The 17869-nt window shown below is 35.7% G+C and overlaps 1 protein-coding gene across 12 annotated transcripts in view; it reads right to left on the reverse strand.

Moving 5' to 3' along the window:
* ZNF385B (zinc finger protein 385B) overlaps positions 1–17869 on the reverse strand; it is a 429607-nt gene that overhangs the window by 43867 nt on the left and 367871 nt on the right. For all 12 annotated transcript variants that reach the window (XM_086719063.1, XM_086719062.1, XM_086719073.1 and 9 more), the window contains one exon: positions 17430–17540. In XM_086719063.1, the coding sequence (XP_086575189.1) occupies positions 17430–17540 (111 nt within the window). The remainder of the gene's footprint in view (positions 1–17429; positions 17541–17869) is intronic.

Raw genomic sequence — 17869 nt, forward strand, 5'->3', positions numbered from 1 at the left:
TTGATTAATGCCTGTATTCCATCACTAGACAATAACCTTCATTAGGCTTGCCCTTATAAGATTTTTCCTCTTCATTGTATCTCTTATACTTAGCACGCTGCTTGAGACATTCTAGGCATTTATTTCATAGATACTGATTACATGGATCAATGAATGAATGAATGAATGAATGGAGAATCTCAATTACTTGCCAACAGAATTAAAATAAGGGTAGAAGAAGAAAAGTAATTAGAGTTCTCTAAAAGTTTCAGGCCCAATTGACTGGGAAAATAATGAAATGATTAACAAAAAATGCAGTTATGGTGGGATGAGAAATTTGCAGAGAAAGATGAAAACTCAGTTTGCGCATCTTCTAGTTAGGCTGCTAATGGGCACAGTGCAGAGGTTCAACAAAAAACTGGAAATGCAAATGGTAGTTGAACAAAGTGGCTGGGACTAGAGACACCCATTTGGGAGCCACATGGTAAGATGATAGATGAAACTCTGGGGATGGATGAGATTCCTGAGAAATTAAGTAGAAAGGGGGAGAAAAACCTATCTGAGGAAAGAATTTTGAGAAACAGCTCTATTTAATAGATAAGATGAGGAAGAAAAGTTGGCACAGGATATAGAAAAGACACCAGAAAAGCTGGATATACAAGGAAGTAATAAAACACAGAAATCAAGGGAAATAAAAAGGAAAGATAACTAAAGGAACAAAGGAAAAATAATTAAAAATACATACACACAACTATAAAAGACAAACTATAGTCTTACTGAAGGACAATAACATCTTAAATGTTAAAATATTTTTCTATAATTTCAAAACAACATCATAAAATAACTGGAAAATAATATAATATGAGGTCTTTGTGTCCTGGAAGAATATTTGATAATGTTGCATAGAAAGTGGAGCGGTAGCCATGTTTGTGTGAAATAAAGAACCTATTTATAGCTACTGCCCTGAGGAAAATCATAGTGCCTCACTCATCACTTCAAAGAACTGAAGAATGGGAGCCATAGAGAGAACATAGCAGCCAGAAGACTGCAAACACAATGACAAGTCACAAAAATTACTCTGAGTTCAATAATAAAAATAGTGACAGATAGTTACTATTTATTGTTTTCTGTGTACCAGACACTATGCTAAGACTTTACTGACACCATCTCATTTAATCCTCATGAAACTATGTAAGGCAAGTGTTATTAGCCCAAGAGACTGAAAAGTTAAGTAATTATCCAACATTATACCACCAGAAAAAAAGACCCTGGATTTAAACCCAGGATTAAAAGATAAGACCACTAGGCCCAAACGGACTTCAGAGGAGAGGATCTAAAACAGAATAGACTCTCTCCCTTAGTTACTCTGATAAAAGATGACCTTCATTTCCTTAGGATAATCTAGAGGCAAAAAAGGTCTGGGGATGGGACCTTTAAGATCATGTGAGATATAGTTTTCATTGTAGAGAATGGATTCAGTAATTCTCAACCAATCCTTGGGTGTCATAAATTAAAAAATCCCCTTTAGGGGGTGCCTGGGTGGTTCAGTGGATTAAGCATCCAGCTCTTCATTTCAGTACAGGTCATGATCTCACAGTTCTGGGATGGAGTCCCTCCTCAAGCTCCATGCTGACAGTGCAGAGCCTGTTTGGGATTCTCCCTCTCTCTTTCTCCCTTTCTTTCTCTCTCTTTCTCTCCCTATCTTCCCCTCCCCCACTCTTACTCTTTAAAAAAAAATCTCCCTTTAGGACCACTTATTAATTCAAGAAATATGTGTGCACTATGCTAGGCACCAGGGAGACAGCAATACACAAAACATACTCACTCCCTGCCCTTATGGAGCCAACAATTGTTTGTGTGTGTGCACACATGCACATGCACTGAAAACAGATACTAAACGAACGGTTATGTAAATAAAGATATCTTTACCAACCGTGATTCATTCCATGAAGGAAAATTACTGGGTGTTATAAAATTACTACTGGGAGTGGGCTAGTTTAGACCAAGGAGTCTAGAAAAGCTTCTCCGAGGTGACACCTGAAAGAGGACTCTGGACCAGACCAAAAATGTGGGAGGGACAGAAGCAGCTTGGGAGATTTTCAGAAATCAAAAGAAGCCATGGTGGCTGCAGTGTGGTGAGCAAAGGGACAAGTGGCAAGAACTAGATCAGAAATGTGCATAACTGGTTAGAACCCTGAATTTTCAGAGTTCTAGGTAACTAACAGAGTGAAGATTTTGGTGTAAGGAGTGGCCATAATCAAATGAGTCCCTCCTTCCAGATTGCTGACTGAATTCTGCCTGTGATTCAAAGCAGTGGGTTGAAAAAAGGGTCACCAGCTGGTATGATCTTGGGGGTCTGGCTACTTGATCAGTCTCAATGTGCAATGAGCAAATTCGGAACAGACCAGTCACTCAGTTACTGGTAAAATAATTCTTAAATACAGTGGTTCCCTCACTTGTCTATCAAGATAGCCCCAGGTCAGAACACAGAATCAGTGATTTATTGATCATTCAGTTAATTTGATCAGTGCAGATAACTAAAATGGGTAAGTCATCCCTCAGAACAATGTCTCTTTCACCTGAAATATAAAATCTAGATATTACTTAAGTTCAAACACTTGACTCAAAAGACTTTCAGAGAAATGTTAACCAAGTCACAAATGTATTCATTTGCTTAAAAAAAAGAGAATAGTACTAGATATTAAGAAATGGTTATAATTTCAGAAAAACCTCATTAACGTAAACTAATTTGGATGAGGCGTATAATGAAATGGTAAAAAAAAAAAAGGTTGAAAAAGTAGAACATTTTTGAAGAAATGCTGTTAGCTACCAGAGATTTTTAGGTGATTCATGAAAATATGTAAGAATTATTTTAAATTATATCATTGCATATATATTAATGAGCATCCTTAAAGTGCTTAAGTAAGCTTAAAAAAATTGTTTCCATTGGTATTTTAAATCTCCATGCTTCAATCTCCTTTGCAACATTCATTTGCATTATCTTTGAAGAAAGGATTTGGACCAAACAAAAGTATAATTCACCCTATACCTGAATTATCACAAATTCCTAATTAATGTAGTCCAAATTAGTTAGAATTTACTGCATCTATAAAAAGGGAAATTTATGCAAAAGACAATTACTCAATGTTTAGATCTTTAGAAAACTAGCTTGAAGAGAATATCTTTTAGATATTCAAATTTTGTATTTTTTATCTGTATCTGCAAACTCAGTAATTCTATTCTGGCATTTTACAAATATTCATCATTTTCTCAACCTTTACAGATGTTGATGAATACCCCCTTCTATGACCATCTGTGTAAATGTATAAATTAAATCATAAAAAGAGGTTGTTGGTATTTTTAGTTTAAAAGTGCAGATAGGGCATTTTGTTGCCTTAAGCAATTTAAATTACAAAACTTTAACAACTACTGCCTTAGTGAATCTATCCTTTTCCATCCCTCTTGAATGATGTAAGACAAGCCAATAAAGATTCATGACATAAACAAATAAATCTTTGCATAAAAGGATTCCATAGGTATCTCTCAAATAACATAGAACGGTATTTTTTTCCAGAGCAAAAACCAGGTAATCACCTCAAGCTCACACAGGTCAGAGAGAATGAAAGCTACATTTCAGAGAACACTCAGTGGGCATCATCAAAGATAAAAAGAAAACTATTTGCTGATTATAAGTTAGCACTACATAATTTTGCATGCTAAATGTAACATGCATTTAAAGCAGAACCAGAATTCCCATAAACTGAATAACAAATGTCAGTGGTATACTGAAAATGAGGCTGTCTACCTCAGGTCCAGGAAATAAGGGGTTGTCCTGTCTATAAATAATTTAGAAGTAATAATAAAGCTATCAAACTAAATGACTAATACAGTGAACATTTAGGTATCAAGAGTGGCCACAGTCACATGAAGACCTCCTACTTCTGACTATCAAAACATGTTGGCAATTCTAAACATAGTTATAAAATAATCTTCCTGAAAATAAAATTTGTTCATTCCACATTCTAAACAAATGCTGTGGTTACAGTTGAATTTCAATAATATATATGCAAGCTTAAATCAGCAAAGTTTTGCTACTTCTCTTTTAATTAACTACACAGAAGTTAATGCAGAGAACTTGCAATTATATAATTGAACTTCCAATGGACAATGACTCTGCTTACCTATTATTTTGAAAGTAAGTTCCTAATGGTTAAAAATCATTTAAGTTCATTTCAGATGTAGTTCAAGTCTGTGAATCCTGTGCAGCTCATATCCTAGCATTTCAATAGTTGATCTCAAATAAACAATGCTAGTACAGTGATTGCAAAGACAAAGAAATAAACATTCTCTCATTTTACATGACTGCTTAGAATTTTTATTTGTGTTTAAAATTTAGGAGTGAGACAGTATCAACTGTGAGGTGCATTATTCTTGTTTGGGAAATATGAATTTTAGCTTATATGTGACAAATTTTACTGATTTTATTGGCTAATCTTTAAAATTCTTTTAAATTAATGTGCTTTAAAACTAAGCAATGAAGAACAAAATAAACTATCACTGGTATAATTTAGTACATATGTAGGTTGTATCTTTTTATAATTTTGATTTTATTATAATTCACTTATTTGTTATTATAATATTACTACTGTGAAGAATAATATGTAGGTTTAAGTATTTTCTAATTTAAAATACATTCATATAAATAAAAAGAATCAATCCTTTACTTTTTTCCTTTTTTGTACTGTAATATGAAGTGGTCTAGTAATATATTAAAACTTTAAAAATGTTTCTGAGTTTTATTCTGGACTTCATTATTATTCATATAAATTCATATTTTTTTTTTCCTGAAAGTGACTGTTCTATAGAGGGGATATTAAAATTATCTGTTTCTGGTATCAAATGTGTCAGGTATACCACTGATAAAGTAATACAGTTTTATTTATAAGAGTTAAAATACACTTCTAACTGAAGGTAACACAAATTAAGAGCCAAATCATTTTCTCAGCTCCCAAAAGTCATAACCTTAACAAGAGTGACATACTCTTGGGAGTTCTGTGCATCAGAACTGTTTTCTGAGTACTGAATACAATATTTGCTCTTCATGTGCCTTAGCAGATGGAATTGAAGAAAAAAAGACCAAGGTTTTTTTTTTTTTTCAACGTTTTTTTTAATATTTATTTATTTATTTATTTATTTTTGGACAGAGAGAGACAGAGCATGAACGGGGGAGGGGCAGAGAGAGAGGGAGACACAGAATCGGAAACAGGCTCCAGGCTCTGAGCCATCAGCCCAGAGCCTGACGCGGGGCTCGAACTCACGGACCGCGAGATCGTGACCTGGCTGAAGTCGGACACTTAACCGACTGCACCACCCAGGCGCCCCAAAAAAGACCATGGTTTTATTTCATTTCATCTCATTTCATCTCATTTCATTTCATTTCATTTCATTTCATTTCATTTCATTTCATTTCATTTCATTTCTTTCTTTCTTTCTTTCCTTCCTCCCTCCCTCACTCCCTCTCTTCCTTCCTTCCTTCCTTCCTTCCTTCCTTCCTTCCTTCCTTCCTTCCTTCCTTCCTTCCTTCCTTTTCATCCTTCCTTAACTCCCTACTTCCCTACTTCCTTTTCCTTCTTTCAAGATTAGGTAAGATGAAATGCTAGCCACTAAAAATGATTAAATCCTGGAACATATTGCCAAAGGAAGCTGTGGACATTCACTCTGCTAGAATGAAAGATTCAATCACTTTAATCATTATCTTAAGCGATCGTGGTTTCAGGTATGCAGGTAGGCAAAATTTTGCATAATTTTAGAAGGCTCATGGATTCTCTGCAGCCTATAAATAGAACACACCCTTAAGAAGCCCCCTCTGTTTTAGCTCTAGTATTTATAATCCTTCAATTCTCTCTCCCTCATCCTGACCATCTCTCAAGTCTTTCATAGTTTCACCTCGTCCATGAACCTCTGTGCAAATACAGAGATAATATATGTGGAGAGTATCTACTATAGAGCCTGGTAGAACAGGCATCCATCAAATGCTAGCTTTCAGTTTGTGGGTATTCCAGCCTCTGTGCTGACTCCTTTTCTAAATTAATATTACTTTACAGTTTACAATATACAGTTAATCAGTGTTTCTAAGTGTATTAGCTTTGTTTCCCTAGCAAAATAATTAGGTCTGTGAGGATGGGGAAACTGTCTTCTATTTCTCGAATCCTCCTTTCTAGGAAAGAACTATTTTGAGACTCTTCTGTCCCTGGCTAAGTTGGCTGCTTCTTTACTTTTCTTGAAGAAGTCATATTAACTAGCAACACTATTTTCCAATGAAGATTCCTAGCTTGAATTTTTTAGTAATTGGCTAAAGCAAGACCTCCTCATGTGCTATTATCCCCTGTCTCCAACCTGAGCTATGTATCATAAAATTTCTTATGGTCAGTCAGGTTTTCTCCCTCAAAACTGACCTTTATGCTGACCCGCCATATCTAAAGTTCTCTGGTCTCTAGAGCAAATGATGTCACATTTTACTCAAACTGATGCTGAGAGATGAAAGTAGCTAAAAGTTACCTCTTTTGCAGGAGGTTCTGAACTGTATTGAATCAGCCACTTGTTTGAAAGCAACAGAGTGGACAAAATTAGTTTTTGTTGCATCCAGGCTTTTTTTTGTTTTGTTTTTGTCTTACGTAAGTATTACTTTTTTTCGGGTTGGAAAGGTTGTGAAAATTATAGCCAATTGCCCATGGAGGCATGCAGAATATAAAACAAACTATGGGAAACAAACATGTCCTAAAAATAAAACATGAATATAACTTTAAAGCAGTAGCTAATTATTGAGAAAAACTACAGGTGTTCAGCCTCGAAATTCTACCTGATTTCTAATTATACGTTAAATAAATTTTTAGCTGAAGAATCTCAAACCACTAAAATTGAGTAAAACATGAATCTGCTTGTTAAGGATTCCACAACCAATCTGAACTAAGGAAATCCATACCACCCAAAGAAGGAAAATACACAAGCTTTCAATAATCTTCCTCAAACCCCAAGTGGCAAGACAAATTTTAGATGGCCAAAATCACCAACAAAACAACTTGAAAATCCTTTCAGGATCCTTTTGCTTTTACCTACAAGAGCTGCTAACACAGGGATTTTACTCAGGAAAAAAAAAAAAAAAAAAAAGAAGTCCCATAGTAATTTTTAAAGGTGTCATTCATATTTTCCCAGCAAACCTGTATTTAGTGGAAATGTACCAAAGCTTGTAGTATTGATAGTGAATTGTAGTACTAAACAGTTTCTGTTGAGAATATATTCTGATATATGGGGGTGGTTTTTGGTACTTTCCTTGTAACATTCATATTTGCTATTCTTCACAGCATCATATTGGCTAATTATTGTAACTTTGAATATTATTGAACACATATAAATACCTAAAGTAGCATGTCATGTGAGGCATCTATGTGTCTTGAGAAAAGTCAGAAAAATATTGAATTATTTGTGTTGCATGATTTCCTCATTAGTCAAGTATAGGACCTGATGAGTTTTTATAAGTCATAATGCTCACCATTTTTCAAAAATTTCACTTTATCCTAGTCTTTCCTTGTGATGAATTTAGGATCTGTTCTAAATTATCCAAATACACATTTAAAATAAGGTAATGCTGGGGCGCCTGGGTGGCTCAGTCGGTTAAGTGTCTCAGTTCAGCTCAGGTCATGATCATACAGTCTGTGGGTTCGAGCACCACTTCAGGCTCCGTGCTGACAGCTCAGAGCCTGGAGCCTGCTTTGGATTCTGTGTTTCCCTCTTTCTCTGCCCCCTCCCCCCACTCACACTCTGTCTCTCTCTGTCTCTCAAAAATTAATAAATGTTAAAGAAAATTAAATAAAAAAATAAAGTAAAATAAAATAAGGTAGTGCTGAGAAGGACTGTGGCATTTTTGTAATATTGCCTACTTTGGAGGCAAGGTTTTTTTTTTTTAATTTAATAAGTAACTACTATATGCTTCAAAAAAGCTGACTACACTTTGTTAAGAGCTTTGTTAAACAGAGTTATTGAAGAAAACTTTGAGCTCGGCATGTTCCTTTTCCCTATAACCATCGCTATATTTCTGTCAAGTTGAAGCAAAAAATGTTCATCATTTTGTCAGCTCTGTCTGCAAAGCACAGAATTACCTTCCCAAGCTCCTGAGATTTATGCTTTTAATTACCTCCTATCTGCTTCGCTACCCTCCACACCTAAGAATCAATATAAATAGTCTTATTTATGGGAAAAATGTAAAATGTTTGACAAAAGCAGGCTATCATTTTCTAGATTTCCATTTGATGCTATTGATTCCTTCTATCTTCAGTGGCTTTTTCTTGACAGAATCAGTTGGTTTTTCAAACTTACAAAATTATTCATTTATCTAATAATTTGTACTGCTTAACAGTTGATAGTTGTAAACTTTACAACAAGCTTTTCGGTTCCCAACCCAGCAATGAGGTTATTATTACATTGGTATCTCTTTATTTAATCACCAGCGGCAGAATTCAGCTTAAGTGTGGCTTTCTCCAAACCTCCTCATCATAAACTCCCTTCTCAGTGAGAACCAACTTCCATGGCTTATTTCATCGCTGAATGGGAGACCACTATTAATACAGGTGAAACCCAGCCACGTAGGCACCAGTACTTTTAAAACTCTAACCCTCATATTTTATCAGCATCAATTCTTTAAAACAAAACCCTAACAAATTATGTATACACACACACACACACACACACACACACACACACACATATACATATATATACACACATAACAAATTATATACACATATCTCATTATACATAACAAATTATATATATCTCATTATACATAATTGAGATTAGACAATTTCTTTACAATTATATGAATATAAACATAGTATAAATGGATAGACTAAGGAAGCTGCTAGAAGGCTTTAAGAGAAATAGAGCAGATGTTTATGGGTGGCAGGCAATGGTTGTACGTGTACTTTGGAGAGGAGGGAACGCTTAGCAGTTGATGTGCAGAATCAACACAGGTAGATATTTTTCGGATGTATGTGACCATGGAGATGTAGGGAGGGTCAAATATTGAAAAAAAAAAAAAAAAGAATATTCGAAGCTTTCTTTCCTTAACATATCGGTTAGGGTAACACACTATCAAATGCAATGTCTAAGAATTCAGGAAATACAGGATAAACTTTTTTTTTTTTTTTTTTTTTACATAATATGCCGGTTAGAGTTTCAAATAATAAACTCAAAGTGTTTGTTTTTTGCCTTCTAGGGAATTTTCCAAGTAAAGTACCTCTGAATTTAAAGCAATAAATCCAGTTATAAACCTCAAAAAAGCTTCATGACGACACTACAGATGTCCAAGAAGGACAGGGAAACTAGTATATTTGTTGTACTTTTGTGTCAGAGAAAGAGGAAGAAGGGGAAAAGAGAAAAGGGTGAGGAGTGGGGGGAGAAGGAAGATAGAGAACAAAGGAAGGAGGAACGTAGTCATTCAGTAGAAAAGAACGTGTTTTGACAGGGAAAGAGAAACACTGATAACTCATGGTTAGAATTTCTGGAGGTAAAAGCAAGCACTAGGCAGCCAATAGCAAAATGTGGAATCTCCTGGAGGACTGTCATATGGTGACTAATAAAAAGCTTGACCCTTCGGAAAAAGAAAGTAGCTGCCCTTGCAGCTGAGTGCCTCTTCAGCTTTGGCTGTGAGGGACATCTTCGAACACAGAGTCTAATGGGTTCCTGTCGGCCACTCGGCCCTTCCTAGGGAAGGGCCGGCAGCTGCTGCAGGGACCTGCTGCCCCATGGCAGCTGGTGGAGAGGTGGAGTCGGGCCCAGTGGCCAGAGGGGATGGAAGGTCAGCCAAGAGCACATGGAGAGGGCGCTTACGTGGGCCCAAGAGCTGTGGCTTTCTCCCTAATCTCATGACTGCTAAAATCTCTGCCGGATGACAGAGGATGCCAGGTCCTCTGGCAGAAATGGCACTAAAGCCTCTTCAATGGCAGATGGTGGATGGGGGCAGTTTGTTTATGCAAGACGGAGAATTTGTATTGTATTCTGTGAACTGCTAAAGAAATCAGGAAGTGGGCATAAGATCAAAATAAAAAAGAGAGAGAGAGGTGGCAAGAACAAGGAGGGAATACTTAACCTGATCCAAAAGAAAACTGCTAGGAAGGCAAGGATGCAAAATGCTGAGGGAAGGCCCTGAGGACATACGGATTACACACCAATTGCGCTCAGACAGGAACTGACGGGGATTGTGGAAGGACTGCACTTTCTGAAATTTCAGAGAGATTTATAGTAAAGAATAGGAGAGTCAGGTCACCCACACAAATGCTCACACAAAGGTTGGTCAACCTGACATTTTAACTTCTAAGCGAACCCTTCATTTCCCATCCATTTGTACTTAGTCCAACGTAAATCAATGAAATGGCATGAGGTCATCTGTTTAGGCCTCGAGACATGAGGAAATAGAACACAGCAAAAAGAACTAAAATGAGAGAGCGAGCTACTGGATAACCAAAGTGCAAAAACCAAACAAAGAACGACACAACAGAATTAAAAATCTGGAGAAACTACAAAGTAAGGCAAAATAAAGAAAATGAGAACAATAAGTGATTCGAAGCTTATTGTACTATTCAAAGGTAATACTGTAAATCTGAAACATCAAACGGGGTAGCACCAAATGAGTAATGAAAGCCTGTGGGGTCAGCAATTAGGGACACTACATCTCATGCTTAATCAATTGTAGTATTAATGCTGAGTATCAAAATTTCAGGGTCAATTCCTAAATTAGAGTATATAAAACTTGATTAAAAAGATCATTATGCTCTCCTTTCAATTTGCCTATGAAGCATAAAGGACCTACTAGTATATTAAGGGTGTTTATGATTAACCGTGTTCTGAGATGACAATAATAATAAAAGGAGATCATCTCTATTTTTAAATCAAGTTGCCCTGATTTTGTGTCAGATCTGTTTGAGGATCAGTTTCCTTTATCCTTCTGCTACTATTATCCAAAGAAATGAAATTAATATGTAAATCAGAAAATCTTCAGGATCTGCCAGCTGTCAACCTAACCAAAAATGAGAAAACAGGGGCGCCTGGGTGGCGCAGTCGGTTAAGCGTCCGACTTGAGCCAGGTCACGATCTCGTGGTCCATGAGTTCGAGCCCCGCGTCAGGCTCTGGGCTGATGGCTCAGAGCCTGGAGCCTGTTTCCGATTCTGTGTCTCCCTCTCTCTCTGCCCCTCCCCCGTTCATGCTCTGTCTCTCTCTGTCCCAAAAATAAATGAAAAAAAAATTAAAAAAAAAATGAGAAAACATTTAGCCTCAAAATTATTTTAAAAGTCTATGTTCGCTCTAGTTTCTGATCTTTTCATGTGAAAACCAAATGCCCAATAATTTTGAGAGTTTTTTTTTTTTTTTTTTTTTTTTTTTAACCAACTACAGGATGGTATAGACCTATTTCCCTGGCAAGGGTTAGCTCTAGTAATATATTTCCCAGCTAAAGGGTAAAGATTCAGATTTAGGCTTATCAGTTTATGACCACACTGTAGTTGCAGTACACTCATTCTTTGGAGAAGAAAGGGGCCTTCAGGCTTAGGACAACTCACTCAGTGCTCAGCTTCAACCATGTTAGAAAAAAAAGGTGGCCAAGAAGAAACTAAGGATTTGGGTGCTGCACAAATCTGTGCAAATGTCTGGGACTCAGTTGGGAAAGACATATTATTCCTGGACTGCAGTGCCTGCCCCTGGCAAAGTTAATGGTGTTAATTTGTAAAGGTTCATTTGGGAAATGTTTGTGATTAATGCTTGCTCATTTGCATAACAGTATATCGTGTAAATAAAGCTGTACCCTTTTGCTTTCCAACAGTGGAGTTCTACTGAGATGATAAAAGCCGGACAAAGGGGGCTACGGGACACTTAAACTAGGTCACATTGAATTTTAATGCATGAAGCCTGCCGTGGTACATTTTACATGGGTAATGGAGAACTGCGGAATGCAGTCTGTTTACTGTGCAAATCTGCCTTCCAGATTTTTCAATAAACATATTTTCTACACTGAAGAGTGAAGCCAATTCAGTCTCAGGCTGATTTAGAAATGTTATTAAAGAAAATAAGGATGAGCATCCCCTTAATTCTTACATTAAAATGTAAATAGGGTAATTATAAAATAATAAACTCTCCCCCAAATAAAAAATGCTCAGTTTCAGAGCTCAGTTATGCAGATTATAGCACCATTACTAAACACGGAGAACATGTATATGTCACACTTGTGAATTTGCCATCTAGACTTTGTGACTTTACTGCCCAGAGTCTAGCATGACTCACAAATTAATTTCTTTCCCCACTGTCAGCAGAACTTTTGGGTGGCGACAGGGAAGCTGGTGGTCACATGCTCACCTGTATACATTTGTCCATGTCTCTATTAGTAAGTATCAAGAAAATTACTGACATCAAATGAAACTCAAGTCAAACTTGAACCTACTCCCAGAGTAATCCTGGGGCACGGAAAGGAGATTGACATTCCTCCTTGTGACCCAACCCATGACACAAATGAAAAATAAAACTTGTAGTCATTCCTTTGGGGTCTTAGCTGTTCCACCTGTAAGGTGGAGGTGTTTATACCCTGTCCTTCCAACAGAAATGCCATGGAAATGGACTCATAAAAACATACAGCAGAAGACCTGCAACATGTTCTAAGAGGATCTAAGAAAGTTCATCTTTAGATGCTTTCATTCATATTGTTTGCGAGTAAAAGTTGCTGCTGGTCTCTAGAGCCGAGTATGATGGTAGGCATAAAATAGGAGCCCAATACATGCTAAGTAAATGAGTAAGATTGTTATGTGAGGCAACATAATATACTAGGAAGACCTATGGCTTTCAAGGCAAGAGACCTGAATTTACGTCCTAACTATCATTTATTGACTATGAAAATCTACGTGATTCCAAAAGATCAGAAACAACCTGTGTTCACCCATAAGGGACTATTTAAATAAACTATGGAACATCCACACGTAGACTACTCTTAGTTTTCTCTTGCTATTACAGCAAATTACCACAAACTTAGTGGTTTAAAACAACACATTTGTTATCTTACAGTTCTGGAGGTCAGAAGTTTGTGTATCATTGGGCTAAAACTAAGATGTTGGCAAGACTGTTCTTTTTTTGGAGACTCTGGGGTAAAATAAATTTTCTTATTAATTTTCCAACTTCTAGAGGCTTCCCACATTCCTTGGCTTGTGGCCCCTTCTCTCACCTTCAAAGCCAACAATGGCCAGTCAAGTTGATCTCACATCACATCATTCTAACTTTCTCTTTTGTCTCCCACTTGTACTTTATAAGGATCTTTGGCCATAAAATAATCTGGAACAATCTATTTTAAGGTCAGCTGATTAGCAGCCTTAATTCCATTTACTACCTTAATTCCCCTTTGCCGTACAAGGTAACATAGTAAAAGGTTTCAGAGATTAGGATGTGGACACATTTGCCTACCACATCTGTAAAAAAAAAAACAAAACAGGGAGCCTCTCTATGTTCTGATAAGGACAACACTCTAGGATATATTGTTATGTATAAAATTCAAGGCAAAGAAAAGTATAAATAGTACACTAACTTTTATGTAGAAAAGGGAGAAAATAAGAATATTTATACCTGGTTATATTTGTATAAACAAACTCGGGAAAGATATGTAAGAAATATTCAAGCGGTTACAGATAGACAGGGAATGGCCTGGAGGGTGGGAGGATGGGGAATGAGATGGAACAAGATTTTTCAATGTATGTTTTGAAATTAATTTGCTTTTTGAACCATGGAAATATGTTATTTTTTTAATTCAAGGGATTCATAATTGCCCCAAAGTCCCTATTATCCACTTGATAGTCAAAACCTTTTTTTTAATAGAAATTTTAATGTTTTTATTTATTTTTGAGAGAGAGAGAGACAGAGTGAGCATGGGAGGGCAGAGAGAGAGAGAGAGGGAGACACAGAATCCAAAGCAGGCTCTAGGCTCTGAGCTGTCAGCGCAGAACCCACACGGGGCTAGAACCCACAAGCTGTGACACTATGACCTGAGCTGAAGTCAGACGCTCAACTGACTGAGCCACCCAGGTGTCCCAAAACATTTTTTTTTTTTTTTTGAAGAGCCGATCTATAATCAACCTTGTTATTTTCTCTTCTTAAGTTAACTCTTCTAACAGGCAGATCCTCCATTGTCAGTGGCTTTGCATCAAACAATTCTCTAACATGACATTCATAGATTTCATGAAAGTCTGCCTTTTTTGCAAAATTTTTGCAACTTCACTTTGCAACCTGTTTGTATTATGAGACGTTTTTGACAACCAGCCTTGTTGCAGTGGGAATGCTAGACGTTAAGTATGGATCATGTCTTCAGATGGACATAACATTTTGTAAGCGGTCAGTTAAGTAGTAAACACTTCCATTTTAAACGTCTATTTATTATTTTTGAGGGAGAGAGCAAGTGGGAGAGAGGCAGAGGGAGAGAGAGAGAGATAATCACGAGCAGGCTGGGTGCTGTCAATGCAGAGCCTGACACAGGACTTGATCCCATGACCGTGAGATCATGACCTGAGCCAAAATCAAGAGTTGGACACTCAACTGACTCAGTCACCCAGGCACCCCAACACTGCCATTTTATATTCATAAAGTTACAGAGACTTTCATTTCCCTAGGTGACCACAGAAATGTGGATAATAACAATGCAAAACTGTGATATATACTTGGATCTATTTTAACATTTGTTATTCTGTCTTTTCTTGCAAAAGTCGTTTAACTATTATACTTTAAATCTAGTAGTAATATTGTAGTTCAATATATTTCATAGTTATATCTCTATCATGAATTAGTCTTCTATTTACAAAATATTTCATGATTCCTATCACTTTGATTTTTTTTTTCTAGCCAGGTTTACTAAGGTAAACTTTCTATGAAATAACATTCCTTTTCAGGTATTTAGTTTTATGAGTTTTAAAAAAAAACTTGTTGTGTAACCACCACAGTAATGAAGACATAGAATATTTTCACACTTGAAAAACCTCCCTCATATCCCTCGTACCCTTTGTAGTCAATTCCCTAACCTCATCCTCAGTCCCTGTTGACTACTGATCTCTGTCCCCATAGTTTTGTATTTGGCAGAAAGTTACATAAGTGCAATCATATAGCATACAGTCTTTGAGTCCAATTTCTTTCATTAACATACTGCCTTTGAGATTCTCCCATGCTGTAGGATGTTATCAGTACATCATTCTTTTTATCACTAAGCAGTATTCCATGGTATGGCTATACTTTTGTTTATTTACCCAGTGATCACTTGATAGACATTTGGGTCAATTCCAGTTTGGGGCAATTATGCATAAAGCTACTAGGTGACACATATGTATGAACATAAGTTTTCATTTCTCTTGGATAAATATCTAAAAGTCAGATTGCTGGGTTGTATGGAAAATGTATCTATAACTTCATAAAAATTTCTTATAAATAACTATTAAACTATTCCCCAAAGTCCCTGCACCATTTTGTATTTCTATCAACAATGAATGAGAGTTCCAGTTGCTCCTTATCCTTGCCACTTGGTATTATCAATTTGTTTAATTTTCGTTATTTTAATAGGTGGAGTGGTATCTGATTGTGGCTTGTACTTCTTTAATGGCCAATCGTGTTGAGCACTGTTTTGCATATTTATTTGTCATTCCTTTTTCTTCTTTGGTAAAGTGCTTGTTTCAATCTTTTGGCCATTTATTATTAACTGAGTTGTAAGTTATTTAAATATTTTGTATACAAGACATGTTTTAAATTACTGTCTTCCAGTCTGTAGCTCTTCTTTTCATTTTCTTAAAGTAAAAGAGTGTCATTGAAGAGTAGAAGTTTTTAATTTTGATGATGCCTAATATACCAATATTTTTATAGTTCATACTTTTTGTTTCCTAAGAAATCTTTGCCTAATTCAAGGTCACATAGATTTTCTCCTGTGTTTTCTTCTAGAAGTTTTATACTTTTAAGTTTATACTTATCCATTTGAGTTAATTTTTGAATTTTGTATGAGACAGCTGTCAAGGTTCTTTTTTACAATTTACATGTGGATATCCAATTGCACTATTTATTGCAAAGATTAGACTTTCTCCATTGAATTGTCACTGCAACTTTGTTGAATATCAACTGACCATATAGCCATGGGTCTATTTCTGGACTCTGTTTTGTTCCATTGATCAATGTGTCTACTATTCTTTCACCAATATTACAGTCTTGATTACTGTAGGTTTTAAGGTGGCTATTGAAATCAAGAAGTGGAAGTCCTCAAAATTTGTTGTTCTTTTTTTTTTTTTTAAGCTTTAGTTCTTATAGGGCTTTTCTTTTCTATGTAAATTAAGAAATAGCTTGGCATTTTCTACAAAAATGCTTTCTGGGATTTTAATTGGGATTGTGCAGGGTCTATAGATGAATCTGGGGACAGATGATAATATTAAGACTTCAAATGAATTGATACCATATAATTCTCAATTTTTTAGGAACACTTTAATTCTTGAATAGGCAGTTGAGGAGGATTTTATCAAGTGCCATAAAAATTTATTTGACCTTTAATGGAAATCACATTAAATATACCTTTACAAATCATATTAAGCATGACAAAAGCACTCTTTTCCAATGACTATAAGTTTTATTATGTTTCTTATATAGAATTATCAAAATATCATTTAATGGTATATGTAAATAAGAGTATTTATTATTTTAGTATTTGCAAGAAACATGAATCCTGTAACATGTTCTTTGAAAAATGGCTTCTGGGATGGAGTAACTCAGGAAATAACACATATAATATACAGCTGTAGATTCAGATTTGGTAATTGGGTATTATAGACATTCTAATATTATTTATTTTAATTTCATGTTATCTTATTTTTACATTTTAAAATCTATTTTAATAAATGATTTATATCCTTTTCTTTTTCTTTTTTTTTCTTTTACTTTTTTTAGCAGGATGGTTATGCTGGCCAGATAAAATAATTTACAAAGATTTCCCTACACTTCCATGTTGTGGGAAAATATAAATTGTATAATAAATTCTTCTCTCAGGTATTTAATATGATTTGGCATACACATAAAATGTGACACTTGTTATAAAGAGAAATAACAATGGTTTTCTTCAGCATTCATTGTATTTTAAACCTTAAAAAATATTTCCTGCTATTTAAGTATTTTTGCAAAGTAAACATAATTTGAGTGAGATTAGAGAAATTCTTGATTTTTGATATTAACTACTCTGTTGCTCAGGTTTCTATGTTGAATCTGAATCAGAAAATGTGGCACACTAAAGAAAGTGGGCCACCAGTGGGAGTGGCTGCTGGAGGGCATGTAAATATGAAGAGATATACATATCCAGAACAATCAGACTTTCAGCTTGGCAGACTACTGACAGCAATGAAAAGGTGATACTCACATCTGAGTTAAAGCGAAGCTGACAGACATTACAAGAAATAACTTGTTTCTTCTTTGGGGGAATGGACACTCCAAAAGTATGGTTAATGACTGCTTTTTGCACAGGATCCATCTGAAGAGCAAATGATAAAATAGTCAATTTACAACTTCAAAGGACAGACAATAGTGTGAGCAAGTAGAAGTATTTATATTATTTCTTAGGGTTTTAACTTGTAGTTCCCAAACAGGGATAATAAAGAATCTCACTCAATAGTAATGTACCTGTTTCCAGTAATTAAAAACAAGAACAAAAAACTGGTTTGAAATAATAACCCTCTCTCCCCCGCCCCCAACCAAGTCACAGGAGAATTACAACATCTCAAGATATCTTATACCTATATAAGGAACCTTGAAAAATCTTAAAAGAATCATAAAATAAGAAAATTTAAGATCAAAAGGTCA

Source organism: Puma concolor, chromosome C1 (genome assembly GCF_028749965.1).
Source record: "Puma concolor isolate L17-30 chromosome C1, mPumCon1.1.hap2, whole genome shotgun sequence".
In the NCBI taxonomy this organism is placed as follows: domain Eukaryota; kingdom Metazoa; phylum Chordata; class Mammalia; order Carnivora; family Felidae; genus Puma; species Puma concolor.